This window comes from Haliaeetus leucocephalus, unplaced genomic scaffold, assembly GCF_000737465.1.
Source record: "Haliaeetus leucocephalus isolate CR32 unplaced genomic scaffold, Haliaeetus_leucocephalus-4.0 Scaffold0, whole genome shotgun sequence".
Taxonomy (NCBI): Eukaryota; Metazoa; Chordata; class Aves; order Accipitriformes; family Accipitridae; genus Haliaeetus; species Haliaeetus leucocephalus.
The window spans coordinates 15,265,942-15,289,831 of record NW_010972436.1 but is presented as its reverse complement, the minus strand read 5'-3'; the positions used below and the strand labels follow the sequence as shown (position 1 = coordinate 15,289,831).

The 23,890-nt window shown below is 39.5% G+C and overlaps 1 protein-coding gene across 9 annotated transcripts in view; it reads left to right on the top strand.

Annotated features, from left to right (window-relative positions):
• PARD3 (par-3 family cell polarity regulator) overlaps nt 1-23,890 on the top strand; it is a 460,545-nt gene that overhangs the window by 31,689 nt on the left and 404,966 nt on the right. For all 9 annotated transcript variants that reach the window (XM_010585300.1, XM_010585343.1, XM_010585352.1 and 6 more), the window contains exon 2: nt 20,842-20,943. In XM_010585300.1, coding sequence (XP_010583602.1) covers nt 20,842-20,943 — 102 coding nt within the window. The remainder of the gene's footprint in view (nt 1-20,841; nt 20,944-23,890) is intronic.

The following is a 23,890-nucleotide window of genomic DNA, read 5'->3' as shown; positions in this document are numbered from 1 at the left end:
GTTAGAGCAAGGCAGACAAAGTATTTTATTTGCTTTGTCCACAGATTCACTTCCCCTCATTGTCGAGTACTTGCTTAATTTCCTCTGAAATCTTAATTTGATGGACCCTGCCAACTGACTGTCAATTTTGCTGCTTTCTGACAGGTTTAAAAAAAAAATTCCCGCCAGTGACATGTTACCTCTCTGTTTTTTTTGAGACAAACGCATCATTTTCCAGAAGTGGCAGCTATTTCTGGTTTTGTTGTATTTTTATTTATTGTAATATTTAAGATATTGCAATATCAAGAAAGCGAGTTACCAGAGCAGCTTAGTGTTATTCTGTGAGCTTTTTTTTTTTTTGTGTGTGTGTGTGTAAGGCTCGTTTGCTAGATGATCAAGGCTTCATCAGAGCCAGTCAGCATTTGAAGGACTCTGTGCAAAGTGACACATATGCTGGAGCTCCTTTGGTACATATGTGGTGAATGCCAAAAGGCTGCTGCGGGTGTGACCGGCTTGGGCACTTGGCATGGCCAGGAGAGGGGATGTTGGACCTCGGGTAGTTGGGGGACACTTTGTCTTAAGGATCATTGAAATAACTGGGTGCACGTGATTGCTGAGTGAACTTCCTTAACCTGCAGGAGGACTGCCTTCCCCTCTGCGTTTCGTACCTTGCAGGAATGATAAGTAAGAAGCTGGTCGTGGATGTGGAGTCACGCTACAAGCCTCAACAGTACATTTTGTTGGGAAGGACTCCTGTTCTCTAATAACCAGTGGGGTTGCAGTGTGTAAAAACAGCTACTCGGCAGCAATGTAGTATTTGGGCAGTATGTTTCTGAGTATACTGAAGACCATTTGTGGCCTGATTATCCATGGTCACCTGGTTTATAGTGGCTGCAGCATACGGGTTTTTTCTCCACCAGAGACAGGTAGTATGCATCCATGATTTCTGCTACGGTATCTTTTCCTTGGTCTGCGTGGCTGTACCCCTTGCTTAACAGAGGGCTTGGAAAACCCTGCATAACTTAGACTTTTTTTTTTTTTAAAATAGGAGAGGGGAGGAAGTTGGGACGATCTTGTTGTCCTTTGCCAACCTACAGTGAATTTGTCCACCGAGCCTCCTGTTGTCCCTCACTTGTGTGTTGGGTGATAGTCCATAGCAAAATGGAGGAGGCCTCCATGCCATGTCGAATTTGTTTACCTGAGGTCCCAGGGTGCTGGCTCTGGTGAGAGGGATAGCCATTACCATCCATCAGACTGACGGCTGTTAGTACAGTTGGCCAAAGTGCCCATCGGTTGAATTTGAGGCTACTTTATGGCCATTGAAGCCAACCGGAGCCGGTGCGACCGCTGGCATTGCACTCCCCACCCTGTTTTCCCCGCTGTGCTTCGCTTTGCCGCAGTGGCAGCATTCGGGAGCCGCTCACCTGCAGAGCACGTGAGAGCCAAGCGAGGAGGCAAGAAATAGCAAAAAAGAAAGACCCAGGTCATACTGAGGGATGCAGGAGCCGAGCTTGGGGTGGCCTGGGGATGTGAGCTTGCTTAACGTGCTTGTCTTGCCAGGGGCCACCCATCACAGCACCCCCAGGGGTAAGTTGCTGTCCAGTGGGTTCTCTGGGTTGTGATTTGAGCCTTGCTGATGCCATGCTGTCCTGAGGGGAATATGCTTCCCGGTCCAGCCTGGCCCGGCCCAGCCTCGGGCACCTCCGCCTCCCCTCCGTCCCATGGGGCAGCCCTGTCGCTGCTTCTTTTCCCTGTCCCTGCGGCCATTTGTGCCGCCCGCTCCAGGAGGCCAGACTTCCGCAGGTGGTGGGGCGTAAATAAATTACCCCAAGGATGTCAGCATTAACAGTTTGTTTTGAAGACTGAGCACAGGTAAACACTATGTTCTCAAGTGTGCCTTGGTTCTCCCTTCTGCTTTCTAAAAGCAGCTGGAAAACATCTGTATTGTAAATTACAAAATAATTTTAGTCTAGATATTTTATTTTTAAAACAAAACACTTTCCGGTATGAATTCAGCCACATTAATCAAAACACTTCTATCAGCATAAACGGGAACAGAATGAACAACAAAAACGTATATAAAGAAAAATGAATGGGTGGCTCAGATGTTTGCAGTGATGTTTTTCCAGGGGCAGGCAGTACTGCTGTGCTGGGGAACATCGTATATGACCTCCAGTTGTTTCTGTCCTGCATGATGTAGCTGACCAAAACTTCTGGTAGTAATATTACACAGAAATTTCTTAATTCATCCCTGCTGTCCTGGAAGTCACGTGCAGTATTTCCGAGTTTCCTTTTAGTTGTCCTCTGATGTAAATGAGTCTGCTCTCATCTGGTGAAAGGGGGAGCCATATAAACTAATGGGCTGGCTGTTACATAGACATCTTATACATAGTGACACACTTTCATATGTGACAACTGCCCTGTATCACAGCACGTTACCTGCTTTATAGCAAAAAGACAATTTTCCTCTTTGCTTATCACACAGGTTAGGAATCAAATGTATTTCTGAACTTTTGTTTATTTACTTTGCTTCCTAAGTGCTTCTTGTGTACTTGGAGTTCAAAATTTTGCAAGTGTTTGTTAACATTGACCCATTGTAAAGACATAGCATGCGAGAATTTCACTAGAGTAAAACATGCTCCTCTATGCTAAATTAAAATGTTTTCTGAGAGTGAGCAAGAAAAATAATGCAGTTGTGCTATACACGTCTTGGCAGAAGACAAGGGCTCTTCATGGTGTATCTACCATGCTGCCTGAGCCTGGCAAAACATTCCTGTAGCATATGCATATGGCTTTTCAAACAAATAGTAAACTGAGTTTAATGTGGCATTCAAGCACAGGCTGAATCTCTCTGGAGTTGGGGACTCTTCTTCTGACTTCAGTGCCATGTGGGCCAGACCAATTATGTGGTTGCACATTTTTCTTGGCCTTTCAGGGTAGTCTCTTTTGGATTTAGTCTGTAATCAAAAGAGAATGTAAGAAACAGAAGTCTTAGTAACCTTTCTGTGATCCCCTTTCACCATTAAGATTTGAAACAGGGGAAACTTACGTAGTCAGAAATATTCTAAACCTAAATGCAAGTTAATTGCACAAACTCCTATGCTTATCTCCTCTGTCTCTGAGCTGCACTGTGAAAATTTGAGCTGTGAGTTGTAGTCCAAAGGCAAACTGTATTTTTCAGAGTTCGGCTGAAATGATGGTATTTTTTTCCTTTGAGGGATGGAGATCTGTTAGTAATGACAAATTCTGGAGGTTTTTTTTTTCCTTTTGTTTTTTCTTTTTCCTGTGACACTTCTGTGTTGTGCTTAGATGAGCTTCCGCACATCTTTAAAAGATGGCTGAGCATCACCCACTGAACTGCATCCTCTGCCCTCCCTCCTGCTTGCTCCGGCTAACCCACGTCTCATCCCTATAATTTAGATTCTTAAGGCTTCTTGGTGTGGGACAAACCCCCGAGTCTCTGAAGGGACTGCAGTGGTGGTGGTTTGTGTAATTTCCCCAAACTCTTTTGCTGCTGTTAGAGTATACTACTGTTTACTTCTGATCTGAAGCCCTCTTATTTTCTTCTGGCTTCAGAGGCAGCCAGAAGGGCAAAAGAAGAGAGGTGAGGGGGGAGAGCCCTTCTCCCATGCAGTGCAAGCAGTGTAACAGGCAAAAAGGTTGTACTTCAGCCCCATCAGAGAAGTGGAAAGTGTTTCTCATCTCATTGAGTTTGCACAAACATAGGCTGTGGATATGCCTGTTCCAGAATTAAAAGTAGTTAACTTTGCATTAACAGGTTATGGGCACCTCTTACTTGTAGCACACCCCTGTCCACACACAGTCTTCTCTGGAAATAATAAAGAGTTTTAGGAAATTCAATTAGGTAGGTCAGTATAATTTCAAGGAGATAAACTATGTATGAGCTGTAAGTTTTCCAGGACAGATGATCTGTCTCTGGGAAAGCAGGACCCTGCTTCCCACTGAAATCTCTAGCTGCTGGGGTAACGTCAGTAATAAGCTGGGGGTGAGGAGGAGGAGATCTCACTGAACTTCTCCTCTGTGTCACCGCACTGCCACAGGCAGCCCTGCCCATGCTGTCCCTGCTGCTGTTCTACTGCAGTTCTGCTGCCTGTACCCCTCCAGAGCTGAGCTGCGGGTGCCCTGTGCACCCTGCCTTAACTCTGTTTCACTTAAACATTTCCAATAAGTATGTATAGCCTTGCCTGTTTTTCATGAACACAGAAAGGGTGAGCTCAGAGTAAAGCTTTGCGTCTAAATGTCTTTGGATTTTGAGGTGTGAAAATCCTAAAGCAGAAGTTACTGGTTTTTTTTAATCCTTTTCGATCATGATGGTGTCGTGCATCAAAATACAGCCATCTTTTCAGGTGTGACTGAGGTCCAAATTTTGCATCCTGAATATCTCTATACAGAGTAATATATGCAGACATGATTACTTATAGAACTATTTCTGATGTCTGTCATTGGTATATTGATCTTAATTACTTCAGTGTAACATTTGTCTTTTGGGTGCATGTGAATATGAAAGCTTAAGCACAGATTTTTTTTGTTGTTTGTTTGTTTTATGTTTGGAAGAGAAGCTATTTTGAAGACATGCCTTTTTTCCTGTGAGCCTTGAAAGAGGTGTGTAGCATATCAAAGGCCATGTGGTGGACTACTAAAAAATTTCAAGGAAGTCTTTTTATATTTCTTTAAAATGTCTTTAAATCAGTCGTCCAGTTAAGACTGATTTAAAATTCAAAGTATAAGAATTTTTACTAGACTTGGTGAGTATGAGGATATAAATTATCACATTAAACCATCAGTGTGCTAAATTCTAATCAATTTGTTAAATTTTACAAAACATGGAATGTTCTGAATTAACAGCATAAACATGTCTGCTTTTACTCTTACTTTACAGACCAGTGGAGAGAACAGCTTCTATAGACTTAATAATTATATTGCATTGTGCAATAAAACTGTACTTATCATAAGAAGCTTGAAAAATTCCAGAGTTCAAGAGAATGTGTATGTGTGGGTGTGTGTCCCTGTCTTTATAATTTAGGATACTGACTTTCACAGTGTAACGTTTGATCTCATCTGATGTAGAGATACTCAGTCTGAAAAGAATGTTTTGTATGAGCTTAAGAGGTCTTCAAGTTTTAAGTCTAAGGCAGTTAAAAATTTTTTTTTTTTTTTTTTTTTACTGAAGCTAGGTAGCTTTTGAAATAACCATGGCTTTAAATAATAGAACTTGCTAGGGAACAAAATTTTCTATTGTGTGTGGGGGGAAAAAAAAAGATTTTACTTTTTTACAATATTTCAATGAAAGTGGCAGCTTTTGTAAAAACTATTTCCTAAAATGCAGGGGAGTGCTGTGTCAGAAAGGGATTCTCCATGGGGCAGGATGCTCAGCTGGGAGGTGGGAGGTTGAGCAGCTAGGCTCTACTCCGCAGGGCGCTCCACAAACCTGCATCTCTTTCAACCCAGCTGTACGATGTCTCAATCACTGACACTGGTGTCTCTTCTAGAAAATCTTCCTATCAAATGAAAGCTTTGCCAAAACTGATATTTTTACTTCAAGTTTGGTTTTCAAGAAGCTCGCATTTAAGAAAACTTTCTCCTGAGATGAGGATTCCTAGCATCTTGAAGCCGTCTAAAATATTTCTCTTCTTTCAAATGGAAAAATTTTACTTTATTACTAATTTTTGTGTTGTACTTTGTCTTTCTAGACAGGAAGGGGGCTGCATTCCTAGTGTAACAACCTGCATGCTATGTAAAAGAACAGTGAAATGACATCAGCCCTTTAGGAAATAGGAAGGGTAGAAGAGGTACGAGTCATCCAGCAAAATAAAACGTTACTAGGGCTAAATTTTACTGTTCAGTGCAAACCTCCTGATGAAATCCATGTACGTGAACTTGGAACAGAAGTTTGGCCTAGCTGAGGGTGTTACTGTGAGTCAGTGTCTGATTCACAACAGCGGGAGAGTGTAATCCCTCCTCCTGCATTGTGTTTGTGTCCCCCCACCTATTTTATGGTTGTGCGATCTGTTACATCTACTCATATAAACAGTCTGGTTTTTAAATTGAGGACTAAATGAGTGAGTTTCTTGCCTCTCCCTTTTCTTCAGCACTTTTGCATAAAAACCCACCCAAACTTTGATTTCCTCCCCCGCTCCCTTTAGTTTTGAAGGGGTGCGGGGCTGGGAATTGGAAATGGTGGCTACGTGGAAGACAGCAAAGGCCCCTCGCCAGCTTTATCTGTAGCTTGCAGCCAGTAGATCTTGCTCGGTGTCTTACCAAAGTAAGAAGGTTCATGACCTCTCCGTATCTGAACAGCTTGCTATATATAGATGGGGATCTTCCCTGGGAATTCTCACAGCAGCCTGTCTGGTACAGCCATGGGGCAGCTCGGTCCCTAGGTGACGGTGTAGGTGTTGCGTATAACTGACTTTGGGGACAAGCCAACTGCACACACATGTGCTGGGGCTTTTGTCTGTACGTGGCTGTGAGTTACTTGCCTGTAGGAAAAAGCACGTAAAAGCAGTTGTGAGACTTTCTGCTGAGTTGAAGAATTCTCCACTAGAAAGCAAGGCCCCCCACCCTGTTCCTGGAAAAAGAAAATTCAGGCTCTGGAAAATTATTTTCTTTTACTTGATATTTTCAATTGTGTAAGTATATGTAATTCTTCTTCTGAATCAAAATAGAGCATGACAGAAATCTGAGAATCCAAATATAAAACAATTTGTGGTAGATTTCCTCTTTAAGAACAGTATTCTTGGCTTTAAGAACTCTAGGTTTTATATACAAGAGTGGGTATGTATATATATACAAGGTTGTTATTTTGATGCTTACAAGCTTCTGTCAGTCCAGACATCTTGCTATTTAAAAAAGTATGACATATTTTTTTTAAAATATATTTTTATCCCGGTTATTGAAACTTTCATTGTATTTTTAACAGTGCTGTTGCTATTGATGTAGAAGTGAAGAGACATAACAAAGGCCTATTGGTTGCTAGGGGAAAACTTGCAAAGTTTAATTAATTTGAAGTGTTTTGCAAAAATACATGGATGGAGGCTTGTGGCTAGATGAAATGGGTTAAAACTTTGGTTAGCTTGATGCAGTACTGGCTGGGGAGCTGTTAGCGTACACCATCTAAAACGTATGCTAAAACAGTAAAAAAGATGCCATATTGCAATCTATTTCTATTCATTAAGCTTTTTTTTTTTTTTTGGTCTAGTATGTTACACAACAGCAAGGAGTTTTTCCTCTTTAGTGGAGCCTAAGACACTATCTTAATGTATGTAACAACAGCATTGGTTATGCACTGATCATTAAAAGTTAGCAAGAGGTGCTAGCACCTTCTTCTAGGCATTTTGGTGGGGCACCAACTGGAGAAATCCCAAGTGAATAATATAAACAGGTTTTCTGAAAAAAAAAATTTGTATAGTTTCTAAGGACCTGTTTTTTTTCCACAGCTCATTAGACAGGGTTTGCTGCTTATTCTTAGTCTCAAATATACTGTATTTGTTTTAATGGAGTTAGTTACAGAAAATAAAAGTTGCAGTACTTTAAAAAAAATACAACTTGTCTGTGAACATAGGAACTGCACATAAATGAATAATAAGGGGTTTTATTTTTCTAATTGTTTTTGCTTTTAATCAATCCTAAGTGAAAGTTATTTTTGCCATTAGTTATGAGGAATTCTCATTCTGTATATATATGTGTGTATATATGTAATATAATTACGCTGTTACATTGAAAAAATTTTCAATAAAGTCAGTTTCTCAAAGCACACAAAGAACTAGAAACTGGAGGTTTCAAACTTGGATTTGACCAAGTAGAGGATACTCTCTAATTTGTCTAGCAGAAGAGAAGAAAGATAATTGCTTGGGTTTTACAGGGCTTGAGGGTGTAATTGTAGGTGGAATATTATGGTGCATTTGAGTATATTTCTAACATTGTTTCTAACATTGTTACTCTGCATGCAATTGCAGTCATTTCTCTGCATCTTCTGCCAAGGTTGACTTTGTAACAAAGGTGGGAATTTCTAATTTTGACCACATTATAGGTTATGACTGAGATCACCAAAGTGTCACATCATTCTTATATTAATCAAAACTTCTAGAGATACAAATTGCAGTGCCCTGAGCTGGAAAAATTAAGCAGTTTTTACAATTTCCTATATGATACACTCACAGCTCAGTTGAGAAGACTTGAAGGTTTACCTTTTGTTCGAAATAGGGCTTGGCATTGCTTCACTGGTTTTAATCGTTATTTTTTGTTGCTTTCTTTTCTGGTCAAGAAGACTAGCTGGTTCTGCTTCTCTCTTAATAAAGTCTTCTGCTTTAATTTTGACGAGTGCAGACATGCTGTTAGAGATTTAAGCAAGTTTGAAAGATGTGTAATGGGTTAGAGTTCAGTGTACTGCTGTTAGCTGCTCCCTATCGCTGGAGATGACAAGGGCGAAGATAACTAAGGAAGTAAAAGGAGGTTTTTAATACTGACCTCTGTCTTCCTGTGTTAGTGGATTAATTTTCAGGGCTTAACTTGGCAAGCTTTGCTTATGTTGATGGGTGCTAATGCAGCTAGGTCTGTGAGGGTATTGCAACATCAAGTTGGAAGGAATACTGGTGTAGTAAATGGAACGGGCATGCTCTGAAATAATTTTTTTTTCTAATAGTTGTCATCTGTGTTTGCTTTGACATCTTGGAAATGCTCTCTATTTCTACTGCTGGCCAGGTATGGAAGTGATGGTGAGCTGTAAGTAAATGTGGGTGACGGAGGAGAAGAATGGGTTTCGAGAAGCCAGAGGAAGAGGGAAGGTTGCAGTGTACCTGGCAGCCATGTGGGGTGTGTGATTTTCGGTATTTATACCAAATTCTGGAACTGGAAGTGAGTTTGAAGGAGGAGTTTGAAAATGAGAGTCACTGGTAAGGTGAGGGTTCAGGGCAAAGAGAGGAGTTAGGGTTTTCCTGTTATGGGCTTTCTTCACTACTCAAGAATGTGGGAGTGGGGTTCTGTTTTCTTCTGGTTAAACTTGGGCTAGCCTCAAGGTTAGACCAGAACTGAGCTTAGTTACTGTTTTGAAAAAGAGGATTATTGTGGATTTGTGAGGAGGAACCGTAACTGATGACCCCTGAACAAAACATGGATGTAAATTGAAATAGCAGGAAAGGTAAAATGTGGACTTGGTAGCACTCAGTGTTAGTTCTGTCTTTATTTTCCCGGTGAGGTCTTTGGCCTGCTGTGGTGCTAATTGCATTTCATCTTAAACATGGTAATACCCTGCAGCACGGTCAGACAGTAGGAGTGTAGCCATGGTAAACCTAAGGTTACCTTAGGGTCAATTTTTTACAAAAAGTCTTTATCTTTACAAGTTATGAATACATTTGAAAACAAAACAAATAATCTTTGAGATTACTATTTTTAGGAGTTTTGTTTTAAGGTATTTTCCCTCCTTCACCCTAACGTGGAGTGCTGCATTGCAGTTCCCGCTCTGGGTTAGCAGCAGTCAGAACCCTGAATTCAAAGAGATTGACAGATCTGTTTTATTTAACCTTATAAAATAACCATGATTATAGTAGTTGAGTTTATACAGTAATTGATTTCAAAGTTTCAGAAAAATGCTAGACATGTTTAGAAATGAGTGACTACACACTTAAATCAGTACCACAGAAGGTATTGAAATTACACTGCTTCAAAAAGATCGGGCAGTTTGGAAAAGTAATAGCTAAATATTGTTGCTAAAAATTGTTCCCCAGAGATGAAAATAAGGCCTGTTTTGATTAAAATATCTTGAAAAGTATTTAACAAATAAATTAACATGCTGCTATGATTATTTCCACATTGCTTTTGCAGATGCTAACTGGAAACCAATTTTCCTTGGTGGGTTTGACCCAGAGGCACCTGTGTGTGTGCGTACAGGTGTATTTTAAGCAAAGATACTGTTCCTCAGGTGTCTGATCCTTACGGGTGAGATGGTGGAGTGGTGGTGTGCGGGGGTCCTCTGGCCTCATGTCAGCCTACTTAGGCAATGTAGAAAGCTTTTTGTATGAGCTATAATGTGTACATAGATGTGGAGAACAAAGGAAGGAAATATAGTTATAGTCTTGGGAGGGGTTTTATAGGGCACAGTGGAAACTCCTGAACCTTTCAGTCCCCCACTCAGTATTAGCAGGTTTTTCCTACAACACAAATCAGTTGAAATGCTCCAGGTATCTATTCTGGGTCCTAGGACCCGGTGTTGAGCTGTAGGTGTTTTTCAGCATATGTTAGTTTGTCACTTTTTATTTGTGCTATATACCAGCTTGATCCAACAGATGTAGGTGACACATTGCTTCTCCTCTAAACCAGACAGGGAATTACTGTGTAGGCAGCAGGTGGTACCCAAGCAACCTGCTGCTCATGCGTGCTGCTGTGCTGCAATGCAGGGAGCGTGGGGGATCTCTTCCCACATGCACCCCTCTTACAGCAACTGCAGAAGAGGCAAGAAGAGCTTGTGGGTGCCCCTGTGCATGGCTGAGCGGGTGGCAGGGGAGAGTAAGGTGCCTGGGATGCTAAAACTCTAAATCTGATCAGAAATGTAAGATATATCGTAGCTGACCTAAATCAAGATAAACTTTCTTGTGATTCACATAAACTTGTGCATTCCTTCCATGTGGTTCAGCAAAGCTGTTTAAATTGCAAAGTCCTACCCACCAAGCCTTGACTTTGAAGCTCCCAGAGGAATAATGCAGTCATCAGAACAGAGAGTGGCATTTCATATTTTTTCTTAACTTCATAGTTTACAGCATGTCGGAAGTGTGAGGCACTGTATATAATAATGTTTTTGCAACTCTCTCTTATTAATCATTGTTTAGAGTTCACATACTACAAGATTAACTGACTGTGCCCACTTGGGAGTGTATATCAAAATTGGTTGTTTCCATCTTTCATGGTGCTTGATATTAATGGCCCCCAAATGGAAATCTTATTTCTAGTACATTTCTGAAATAAATTAGGCTCTTCATCTCATGCTGGATGTTACTAGGGTAGACAACTGTATTTCTACCCTCCTAAATCTTCCCTTGAAACATTTTGCCAGGCTCACATTTTTTTTGTTTAATCAACATAGATCAATCATACATATGTCAGTTTACAACGTCTATGTCTGTACATACAGACATACATATGTGGATGGTTATTCCAGTAAAATCCATTATTCCAGTCTAAATGTAGTACTGAATTTGAAGAGCTATCATAGTGTCTGAAAAAAGCAATGAGTGCTTAAATCCAAGCAATGCTGTAATGATGGATGGAGGTAAGAGATAAGCTCTTGGAAGAAACAGAAGGCACTTCTCTCTTTCATCAAATTCACTCGTGGTTCAGCTGTCAAGCTGCAATCTAAAGATGTTCTGCATTTCTTCAGCATTGTTGCCCGAATTCTAATGTCCCTGCATAGAAGACTGTGCACCATTATACTCACTATATTTCACTACGCATTCATGAGCTATGGACTTGATTACTGTAATTCATATCTGTCATCTGGAGTTAATACTAATAATTACAAATTGTAGTTGATAAACTATTGTTGCATTATTTGCTATATTTAAATGTAGATTATGGAGTAAGCTCTGTGTTACAGCAAAATAATCTGAAAAGGGCACATTTTTCTTACCTTACTTGTGGATTTAGCACACTTGGAGTTTGTGGCAGTGCTTGGATAGATGTCTAGGATTTTCCTACAGAGGAATAAATCCCACGGAAAAGTTTTATTTTGCAGTTTGAGCAGGACAGTGTTATTCAGTGCTCACAGCATGGACATGAGCGAGTTTAGAGATACAATGTCACTCTACTCAATATATTTTTCTCAAATATTTAATTTCCCCCCGCCCAGCAAACAGAACATAATTGTGCATAGCATAAACCATCAGTAGTGATGGTGAAAATGCGTTAATCTTTCATAGCCAGATGTAAAGCTTTATTCCTGATTTATTAATTCTCAAAGTTGGTTGCCACATGCATTCTAGTGGCAGCACAAAAGAACTTCCCCTTTTTTGTGGGTGCCTGACTTTGATGCTAATAGCAGAGTTGAGGCGTTGGCAGGGTGCTCAGGAGCCTGGACCTGCCCTTTGGTGGTGGCACCTCCTAGTGGTTTAAGAAGGCTGCATGCTGTGAAGAAATGTCATGAAAGTCATTAGTTTTGACAATGAGCAATGTTTTCAGTGCAGTATTTTTGGAATAGGCCGCCAGGAGCCATGTGAAATGCAGCCAGGACCTGGGTGTGCTGGTTGACAGCTGGCTGGATATGAGCCAGCAGTGTGCCCAGGTGGCCAAGAAGGCCAACGGCATCCTGGCCTGTATCAGAAATGGTGTGGCCAGCAGGAGCAGGGAGGTGGTTGTCCCCCTGTACTCGGCACTGGTGAGGCTGCACCTCGAGTCCTGTGTTCAGTTTTGGGCCCCTCACTGCAGGAAAGACATTGAGGTGCTGGAGTGTGTCCAGAGAAGGGCAACGAAGCTGGTGAGGGGCCTGGAGAACAAGTCCTATGCGGAGCGGCTGAGGGAGCCGGGGCTGTTTAGTCTGGAGAAGAGGAGGCTGAGGGGAGACCTTATCGCTCTCTACAACTACCTGAAGGGGGGTTGTAGTGAGGTGGGTGCTGGTCTCTTCTGTCAGGTGGCTGGAGATAGGACGAGAAGAAATGGCCTCAAGTTGTGGCAGGAGAGGTTTAGATTGGACATTAGGAGAAATTTCTTCATCAAAAGGGTTGTCAAGCATTGGAACAGGCTGCCCAGGGAAGTGGTTGAGTTTAAATCCCTGGAGGTATTTAAAAGATGTAGATGTGGTGCTTAGGGACATGGTTTAGCGGTGGACTTGGCAGTGTTAGGTTAATGGTTGGACTCGATGATCTTGAAGGTCTTTTCCAACCTAAACAATTCCATGATTCTATGCCCAGTCCTGCACCGGGGAAGGAGGAGCCCCGTGCAGCGACATGGGCTGGGGCTGGAGCTGCGCAGGGAGTGGAGGCAGCGAGCGGGCAGGAGCCAGCCCTGCAGCCTGGCAGCGGGCAGCGTCCCGCGCTGGGTCAGCAGGGCATGGCCGGGAGACGGAGGAAGGGGTCGTGCCCCTCTGCTCAGCATGCATCAGTCTGTGTCCAGCTCTGGGATGTCCCGCGGTCCCTTCCGACTGGAATTATTCCATGGTGTTAGGTTATCATGGAGATGATGTGCTATTTAATAGGTATTGGAAATATGCAGCGAATAGGAAGGTGGTTTTAAATTAATTAGTGATATGATTTCTCGTGGATTGGTACAGATTGCTTCTAGGTAAAGTAGATGAGTTAAAATATTCCAGACTTTCATGATGCACAGAGGAAGAACTTGTATATCTTAAGACACAGTATTTTGTCTAGAAAATTGTAGGGTAGGAAAACAGGAAGGGTAGCTCTAGAATACATCTCAGACTACTTTCCTTACAGATTTAGGAGATCGCCATTTCTTTTCAGAAGAGCAAAAGATTCGTACATATTTTTGAAAGTTTAGGCAAACTGTGTAGTGGCTAACAGCCAAAGTCAATTTACCATTTTTAATACCAACCTTTTGCTGTCTAAAGCAAGATCCAGTAATTCCTTTTAGCTTTTTTTGTACTCCAGTAGTAATGCAGCACAACTCGATATGTAGTAGTGTTCCAGTGGTTTACTGACCATATTATTTCAATTTAGTGGGTTTTAGGAGACATTTAATTGCTGAAGTGGACGACTAATTGGCTCATTTTTTTGACTGTATCAGACTTCCATGCTGAGGACTGAAACTGATAGTGTAACATGATCAATTTTTAAGTAAATCACTGCTATTATTGGAAGTGGACATGCAGGATGCGTGCAAAACATAACAGTATTTTTTTTTTTTTTTACTTTGTAAACACCCGTTCCAACATTTCAGTGTCTCAGCAAGAGTGATATTGGCCAGATGTTCAGATTTTGTCTTGATGGATTTCTGGTAAGATAAAGCCCTTTTAGCAAGGCTGGAAAAGCACTGGTGGGAGTAAAAGTGGAACAAGATGCTTTGGTGATCAGACTTGCCTGTTTTTTTCATAACTGGTTTGTATCTGGGATCAGTATATACCCCTTGGTTGAAGACATTGTATATACACTTGTATGTTTGAAAAAATTAAATCCCTGACCAAACCATCTTCTAACACATGATTTGTAACCTTCCTGGGTATGTATCCCTATTTCTTGGTAATACAAAATACGAAGAAATTAACTTTAGTGTGGTACATCCCCAGAACAAAAAGCAGTTTTACAGGTTAAGGAACAACAAGATGAAAGGGATGAGGCTTATTTTCTACTGTACAGCGTTCAGCTATTTTCTGTAGTCTTCTGTAGCCCTGTTTTTCTTGACTTCATGGGACACAGGGCAAGGTGGTGTAAACATGTCCTAAATTTGGTATGAGGGGAGTGATTGCAGATGGAGTGTGGTCAAAAATGGAAAAGGTAACTGTACCTTCAACTCATTGCCTGGTAACTTAAGAGTTGTTACAGGTATCAGTTGCTTTCTGAGGCCTCCTGGGCTACTTTCTTTAATTTTAAGTATTTTGCCGCCTTGTGCCCTTGCAGAGACGGTGAATGTACTTATGTTGTATCATCACTGCCATGGTGCAGTATCAACATACCTTAGAGAGCACAATCATCATTGAAGCTGTTTTTCCCCTGTCGCTGCTGTTGTATGTTACGCAGCAGGTCTTTGTGCCTGAAATTCGAGGAGCCAGGTGATGGGAAGAAGATGCAATTCAAACCCAGGGACTTGTTCTTGCCAGCTTGGCCGGTGGTGGAACGTAACTGGAATCCAGCTGACATTGCAAGTGTTCTTGGCTTTCCTTTGGCACATGACTGCTTGTTTTGACGGTTCCTTCCTGCAGCACAGAGCTAGACTGGGAAATGAATGAATTCACTGGCAAATTTTCAGATATATTAGTTTTTTATTAACCATTATTTTCCTTTCAGATTGTGTTAACGCGCCCAAGTGCCATATGCTGCTGAGCAGACAAGTCCGGTACACACACCCCAGCCTGATGATTTAGTTGGTTTTGGTCTGTGTGTGCTCTTGCCACAAAGGCTTTATCTGTTCTGAAAAGACTCAAAACAGTGAATATAGCCCATGGTCATGTAATCTTAGATTCCAGATGGTCTTAAGCAGAAACTAAAAATATATACTTACTTTCCCTTTATCTCCTCATTTATAAATGAGAAGTTACATTGACGGACTTGGATCTGCTTTTGCGCTTTCACTCATTCTGGTGGCAAGTCCATTTTCCTTTGAGAGTTACACTGTAATACCTATGCATGACTGTCCAGTTGACAGTGTTTTTTAAAAATCATTTAAGGGTCTATGTACTGAAAAAGATCTTAAAGCAAAAAGCTGTAAATGAGATCTAAATTTAAATCATTTCAGTTTTAGAAAGATGATCTCTGACAGGCACAGAAAGCCTCGGTGAGCTCAGCTTGGCAAAGCCAATCTGTTTCCCCAGATACTGCTCTGTGGTAAGAAATACTCTTCCTATTTTGGCCTGAACAGATTAGAAAATCTAGGTGTGTGTGGGGAAAAAAAATTTAGTTTACTTGATTTCGAGAGGTGTAACAAATTGTGGTGGCAACTACAGTTGGTCTGCACCCAGCTGAAAGCTGCAGCTAGGAAACCCGAGTTGTTACGGTCAAAGGTAAGAAGTACAGACACCTTTTGGGGAGGGCTTGCTGTGCTCCCCCGGTAGTGCTCTCTGTGTGGGTGGGCTTTAAACCAAACACAAGAAATTACCCCCCACAACCCCACCCCCAACTACGTAATTGTAGCCGTGCAGATAAAGTAGTCTTTTTGATTCTTTGGGACATCCTCCTGGTGGACAGGTGAGATGAAATCACAGCAGTGGGCATAATTTGTAAACACTAAGCATTGTAAGGTGGACTTTTTAGGAGCCTGATTTTCTGCTTTCTGTTAAATAGATGGCTACTTCTAAGAAGTTTGTGATGCTTTTTTCTAGTATGATATGGACAAAATATTTCATAGAATGATCTTATTGTAACTTTTTATGTTAAACATTTCTATACATTTTTGGAAAGGGTACGTTTGCAAAAACCAAGATGCTTATTTAGATCTAAAAGAATAAGAAATCTTCCTGTGCCATTAATAAGAACACATTGCAGTTTCCATTCGTATTTCTAGATATTGTTTTCCACATATGGTCCTTGTTTCCATTATGTGGGAACATAAAATTGTTAGTTACAGAATACTGAATGATATTACTTAAACTAATGGTTTTCTCAGTTTTTCCTTTGTGCTTTTTAGAAGTCATGTTGCATGGAATAAACAGAGTATGAATGGTTGCATTCTTACTGCCTTTGTAATGTGCTCTTGCTTCCACTTTCAGTGCTGGTGTTCGCTTAGCAAATATTTATCTTCCATTATAGAGGACTTCGGAGCAGAAACTGTAGTGCTCATGAGTTTAAATTATAAGTACTTTTATAATCATAGTCAAGTAGAATAGTTAAATGGGTGTACACAGGAAACAGGACATCTGACTTGCTTAGACTTGAGTTGAGTGATGCAATATTTAAATGAAGATATTATAAATCAGGTTTAGCATTACTTCTATCCTTGTATTCAATGAAGTGAACTTGCTAGTTCTTCTGCATGAACTAGTGACAAAGGCATCTATACAGCTTTTACAAAATAATTGCACGTTGCTAATTTACATACTGGTGGAGCAGTGTAGCTAATGAGTTTTCTATCAAAGCATGTTTTTATATCTCTAAATATATTGCAGATTTGGAGAGTGCAGTACCTTTTTACACAATCATAACAGTGAGAGAATATAAATGTGGCTTTGTTTTGTTGACAAAATGTGAAAATGTAATTGTAATATACAAATTCAAATTTTGAAACAACAGTAAATCATCTGATTCTGGGATGTTTTCTTAAACCAGAACAACTCTGAAGGAGATTTATTGAAAAGCTTCCGAGTAATTTAAAAAATTCTGTTTAGTATTTTTTTTTCATCTTTACAGAAACTGACTTTTGTAGACTCGATACATTTTGCACTTTTCTTATTTTATAACTAGAGGACATTTTCTTTTTCACTCGTGTAAGCACCCTGTTGCATGCGCCCTGAGCAGGTCATCTCTCTGTGGTGTTGGAGCCAGTCCCTCATTTGTGAGATCTTGCTTGAGAGCCCTGCACTGCCACCCAGAGAGGGTGACCCCAGAGGTGTTTTGGGTGTCCTGAAGGAGTGATTGGACCAGTTTGCCCCACAGATGAAGTTGTATAAACTCCAGTAAACTCTGGTAATTGCTGATTTCCACTTTATGACTCAGTAACTGGTCTAAGCCAAAAGGGTATTTTTGACTGCTCCAGAAAATGCTTTAAGACTGTGTTACTGCTGTTGCATAGGGAATTATGAATATCTGATCACTGGCTGCGATTGAGAAATACAACTTGACCAAGCTGTGGATACAGTTACCCTTGTAATGTCGATGTAGTAGTACTTGAATTCAAATCAGTGCTAAGTTTGGTCCAGTTTCTTTTGTATTTAGCAAACAGTGCGTGCGAGCTGACTCTTATACAACGTGTGTTCATTGTAGACAGAACACAGAGCACGAATTTAAATGTGAACATTTATGCAGTTTGGGTGTTTCCATGTTATTTGGTTGGTTAATACATAGAATTAGTTGTCAAAATTTGGAACCATAAATAGCTGTGGATTTTCTTAACTTGTAAAATCACTAGCTTCAATGGTGTGGTGTTGGTTTTTGTTTTTTTTTTTTTTTTTAATGGTGTAACTAATCTGTACAAAACGTGAGTATTGCCCTCCCCCCTAGACCTCTCTTCCCTCCCAAGCCTTCCCCACCAAATCCTTGATTTATGTGAAACCTTTAATAGAGTAAAAGGGCCTCAAGAGAAGGACTGCTCTGTGAAGTTTGGAGAGGGCTTTAATGAAAAGTTTCATTGTTATTTCATATTTACTTACCAAATCCTGCCAGAGTAAATTCTTGCCAAACTAGTTTTATGTATTTCTTGTCTGGTCTTGCTAATATATTGTTTTGTGTCAGGACCTTGTCTGACAGGAAAAGCGACCAGAGCAGTTCAGGCTATGGCATAACAAATAGGTGATGCAGGAAAAAATGAAGTCTATCTACAACTTCTTAGGCAATATTGAGAAAGTTTTAAAGGAACTAATTAGCAAAAGGGATGCAGCTTATATATCAAAGCTATTTTTAATGTAGATTGTACATGCTGAAATAACACAATAGTGCTTTAGAAGTGGGCGTTTCTACTATTGATTCTGTAATCGTGAATGTTTTCTTACGTTTGCCTTGGAGGTGGGAAATACTTGTGGTAGGAAGAAAAAAATAAGGATACAGGAATACTGAAGTTGTAGTTTCAGTTTTGGTGCTGTTTATTTTGATGGATGCAGTCAAGTCCCTGAGCCAGTATTGCAGTTATCTGTTTTTAATGTTTCACTAAGAAATGTAATGTTTCAGTTTTAATTGTTCAGTAAGAAGATTAAGGGATGCAAATAAAAATGGTGAAATGTGTGACATATGAGGAATCTGACTCCTACGGCCCAAACTAGGTTTCCCATTTCTCGTTTTGCAGTGAAGCCTGACTTATGATTCAATTCTGATTTGGCTTTGAGGTGGAGAAACTAGCAGAGGAAACTTGAATCAAGTCCTTTAGAAATGCAGGATGCTTCATAGCTCATCAGTTTGGTTGTGTCTTCAAAGCCTGGGACGTCCCAACTGTGTGTCCATCTCTGGTATAGATATGAGAGGCCAAGGTAATTTTTGTGATGGGCTGGAGGATGAAGAAGGGTCCTCTTTTCTGTTAGTTTGAGAGCAGAGTTTACAAAGGCATCTCTTCAGTGGACTTCCCTTTGGAACTTGTTAAGGAACTTTGAAGGATTTCTGGTGTACACAGAAGGCTTTTTCCAGCCCTGTCTGTAAGCGTTAGTGGAGTATTCAAACTTAACAAAAAGTTTATCCTAGTATTTTCATTGCATACCTTTTTTACAGAGTAAATTTCTGTATTATGTAGCAATGTGTGCACCTCTGTATGCATGACTGTGAATAACATAGTACTATTTTTAATTTTTCCTGAATTTTTACTCTAAAAAAAATGAATGCTGAATTATCTCCTATAATGTGCTACAACAGTAAGTGCTGTTTGGGGAAAAGCCATATATTAGGAAAATCAGTTAATTGTATAATAAATACTTCCTTAGAAGAAATGTAAGGTAATGATATTTAATACTTAGAGAAATTAGAGAAAAAAAATCTGTAATTTAATTTCTGAAATGCCTAGCCTAATGACTGTAAAATGTAAGCCTGAAATCTGATCATCTGATGATGATGATTTACAGCAGTATTTAAGGTGGATGTACTTATACAAACAATGAAGTAAGTTTCATGGTTATCTAATTTCTCCAAAATCTTTGACATATGCATATATATCATGTGCAAGGAAACGGAATTCTAGGATATAAAAACCAAAATGAATATCCCTTGATGTTCTTTCATGCAGCATGCTGTCAAAGATTTTGTGCAGCATGGGCCTGTCAAGATTTAAAAACACATATGGATTTAGAGGAGTTCTGGTGGTCCCATTTATTGTCCTGTTCCATCCTTTAAGAAATCAAATTATTTTCAAGTTCTTTAAAGGTGGAGGTTTTTCTTTGGGGGGGGAGCTTGTTGTTGTGGTGGCATTGTTGTTGTTGGTTTTTTTTTGGTTTTTTTTTGTTTTTTGAGTTTGGGTGGGGTTTTTTCGGTTTGGGTTTGGTTTTGAGTGGTTTTTTTTTTTCCTTACTTCTAGACACTGATGTCTGAAAAGACTGCGATGCTAATTGCTATTTTTAGGAAGTCAGGCACTTCACAAGATGTTGCAAGTTTGAAGGTCTTCACATTAGTCATTTTCTGTAGTCGTGCCTGCTCAGTGAAAAGCAAGGAAGCTCTCTTACTGCTAGACACTTAACAACAGCCCAAGGTGTTGGCACTGTTATGGGGGAGTATTGGAGAAGCAAGAAAAGATTATTTATCATGTTAAGTTTGTGTGTTTACAGTGCAACCTTCCCCTGCTAGAAAAGAAACCTTTTAAGAATAGCATGTTGAGTACTAAACAGTACACAGGTTATGTAGCAATATGTAGAAGACACTTTGTGGACAAAACCTTATTCTGTACGGTTTCCTTTTGTCTGAAAAGTTGTAATGAAGACTATAAAGCCAGTCTTCCCAGTTACTGGTAGACACGTATACACACAAAACCACGCACACATACATATATGCATGTATATACACTTATATATGTGTCTGTATGTATGTGTGTGTATATGTATCTTTTTTTAATTAAAATGTGGAAAGTGTTTGTCGTATAAGATTTAGATACCTATCTATCAACTCTACCAAAGCACAGGTAGAAAACCTTTCGATATCATTTAAATATTTGTTTGTACCCTTTATAGCTGTCTTGTAAAAAAACCTCCACGCTTTACAGCTGTCCTGTTATATTTTCTGCCTGTTGACCACTATCCGAGATACTTTATTTTGAGGATGATGTATTTTCCTTTTATATAGTGCATATATTCTGTAACACTGGGAATGCTGTTCCTGTACGTGTCAGTAATGGGACTGTGACTCATGCAGGGCTGATAATAGTGGGAAGAGTATGTATCCCATCTAGGGCGATTTAAAAAAAGAACTTGACTTTACATCTCAATTTACATTTATTTACAAGAATATTACCTAAATGGATGTTTTAATGTCGAGCATTTGTAGGACTGTGATGTTAACTATATTGTGGAATATCCTTTTTTCTGTTGGTGTGTGATATCTGATAGTATTTTCTTCTTCTTTTATGCAGGATCCAAACTACTGGATACAAGTACATCGACTGGAGCATGGGGATGGTGGGATCTTAGATCTCGATGACATTCTTTGTGATGTAGCCGATGACAAAGACCGTGTAAGTACAAATAGCTACTAAAGCAGCTCAGCATACACGTCAGCATATCAGTGTTTGGTGTTTCCTATATGTGTCCAAAAGTGGGAGTCAATACAGAAGTTTTAGGGGTTTTTTATATAGTTTGCTTGACAGATGTGAGAAGTCTGTTACTGTTGTGTTTTTCAAAAAGTACAGGAAATCTTTTATTGAAATCATGGGTTTTCCATCCTTTTTTGTTCTTTAAAAGTTCAAGTAAGAAAAGGAGGCTCCAAGAATAAAAAAACCTCATACAGTGGAACAATAATGCAAAAAACTTGAATCTGTAAGTTAAGATTTTAGCTTCATGTTATGAGTTGAATATGTGCAAAAAACCATGCTGTTTTTAAACTGTGGAGGGTTGATGGATTGTTTTTCAAAAATCTTTTTGGGAGGAACTGCTATTTACACAGAACTTGAGAAAATAATTACATACTGCTGGGTCTTCAGTGCTTTTACTATTTTTTTTTTTTTTTTTTTTTTTTTTTAAAGTAGAGGCTTAGATCTCAGTCAGCTAAGAGGTTTTTGGTTATTGGCTGTTTTTTTGAGGTTATAGATACTTGCATCTTTGAATTACATGTTCAGAAAGGGTAGGTAAGAAACACTGTGGCAAACTTTAAAATTGTAGGTAAATACCCCGGTTTTCTCTGCAAAGCTGCATGTGTTTGCTGAAGCTCTTGAGAGCGTCTGAGCCTGATACAGGCTTCAGTCTGGAAATGTGTTTCAGGACCCTGCTCCTTCACAGACAGGATCCTTAATTGCCTCTGTTGGAAGCAACAGGCACTCTGAAGGCTCCTTGAAAAATGGCCAAATGATGACTCTTAGGCTAATTTTTCAGAAATAAATACTTTGCCTGCAGTTATTTCTTGTGACAAAATTTAATTGACACGGTTATTTCAACCAGGACTTTATAAAGAAAAATTATGTGAGGAGTCTTGGGACATGGAGACTCCTCGTTGTCTGAAATGTTGGGATTACTCAAGCTGTATAGAGTAACAGTGCTGATTTTTCAGGAATTTCTTCCATAAAAATAGTGCCCAGCTAAGATTTCATGAAAAGCTAATTAAAACCTCTAGTTAGTTATTTCATACTGAAGTGCTCAGCTGCATGATTCGTTTAGCTTTTGCTTACAGGCCTCAAGGAGGCTGGTGCAAGTTGTTGCTGTGTGTATATATATATATATATACACACACATATATGTGTGTGTGTATATAGAATTTTTTTTTTCTTTTTTTTTAAACTTACTTGAGTCATGCACTTCTTAGCTCCTCACGTGCTCTTCCCTTCAGATGGAGAAGTTTGCATTCTGGTGACTTGAAGACCTCATTCTTTGGCTGTTACCTTGCCTTGCTGCCTTCAAGTGGGGTAATTCCTCACAGTGAAACTCTGTGGGTGTTTTTATGTGCGTGACTAATAGTTGAAAAACTCTGACTGCAACTGAAACAGGCAAAGTCATTATTATAATATTGTTTTTATGTATAGATGGACAAGATACCTAGCAATTAGTAATATTTATTTCTGCACTTGCCAAGCTCATATCCTCTTGATTCTGTGAATCTGGCACGTCTCTACTGATAGCACTTACCAGTTAAATTTCTTTTTTTTAAAGGACCTTGTAGCATTGATTAGGATGGTGCAATATAAACATGCACTGTCCTGTGCTGGTTTATACCCTTGAATTAATCGTTTTCACTTGACCTTCATGTTTGATTCTTTTCAAGCATTTCAGTCATTAGTCACTGTTTTTCAGTTTCCCGTCTTATGTTTTACAGCTGACCTTCCTCGTTCTCTTTAGTTTTGGATTGTTAGCTTTGCATTTGATGCTTCCTCCATAGCAAGTATATCAACTAGATTTGTGTTAGCAGAACCTGATATAGGTCTCATTAATGCAAGGTTCTGAATATATTTCCAGTTAGTGGTATTTTGTATATATATACACTTAAGCATATCTTGTTAAAAAGCATTTAAACAGATGATGTCTAAGCATTTAATTAAATTATTACTGAGGTCTGTAGGATTAGTTATGCTCAAAATTAAACATTAGCCCATATATTTTTTTTTTAAATTGGGACAAAAATATCTAGGATATTGCAAAACTGAACACTTAATATCTCTGTGTTCGTTTTCACAAGTCCTTTACATTCTTGAAGACAAGTTTATTGTGCTATTTACTACCTATCGTCTCTACTTTTGAAAATCAGTTTGCTCTTATCATGGTTCTTTAGATGTAAGGATCATTCCTACAGTGATAAATGTAATTTTTGTCTTTTTTATGTTGCTTTTATGCCATAATTGTTTGTACAGTGTCATACAAGCAGAACACAGAATGCGAATCAGCTAAGGACCAAGTTGTCCTCTTGATGAATTTATTGCTCTGTATAGTCAACTATATTAGTAAACTAAAACCTAATGTGAAGAATATATTTACTCCTGCTCCACTGTCTCCATGGAGGAAATGGTCTATCCTATAACAAATACAAAGACCCTTAGAGGCAGCACATGTTCTGAATGGAATAAGAGCAGTATCTTTGATGGTGTTGGGTGACTTTATTTAGCTTCTTCTGTCCCTATATTTTGTTATTCTCCTGTCACTTACTAAAACAAAATGGATGAGTAAGGGTTAACCAGTTGCTCCCTGGAATAGTTAGTGGTGGTCAATGTTGTTCTCCCTTAAAAAAAGGAGAAAAACATGAAACAAACTACATGGAAAAATTGATATTGCTAAGCTGTTTGTTCCTTTCTGAAGCAGCTTTTCTTAAGCCTTTTAACATAGTTCATTGAGAAAGTGCATAATGCATTCTTACTTAGCTGGCATGCAAGTTTGACATTCGTATTACACAATATCACTACACATCAAGTTGCTGATGAAAACTTGGTTAATGCAGTTAATGGTAGTAACGGTATTAAACAAAAAATTAATAAATGCTCATTT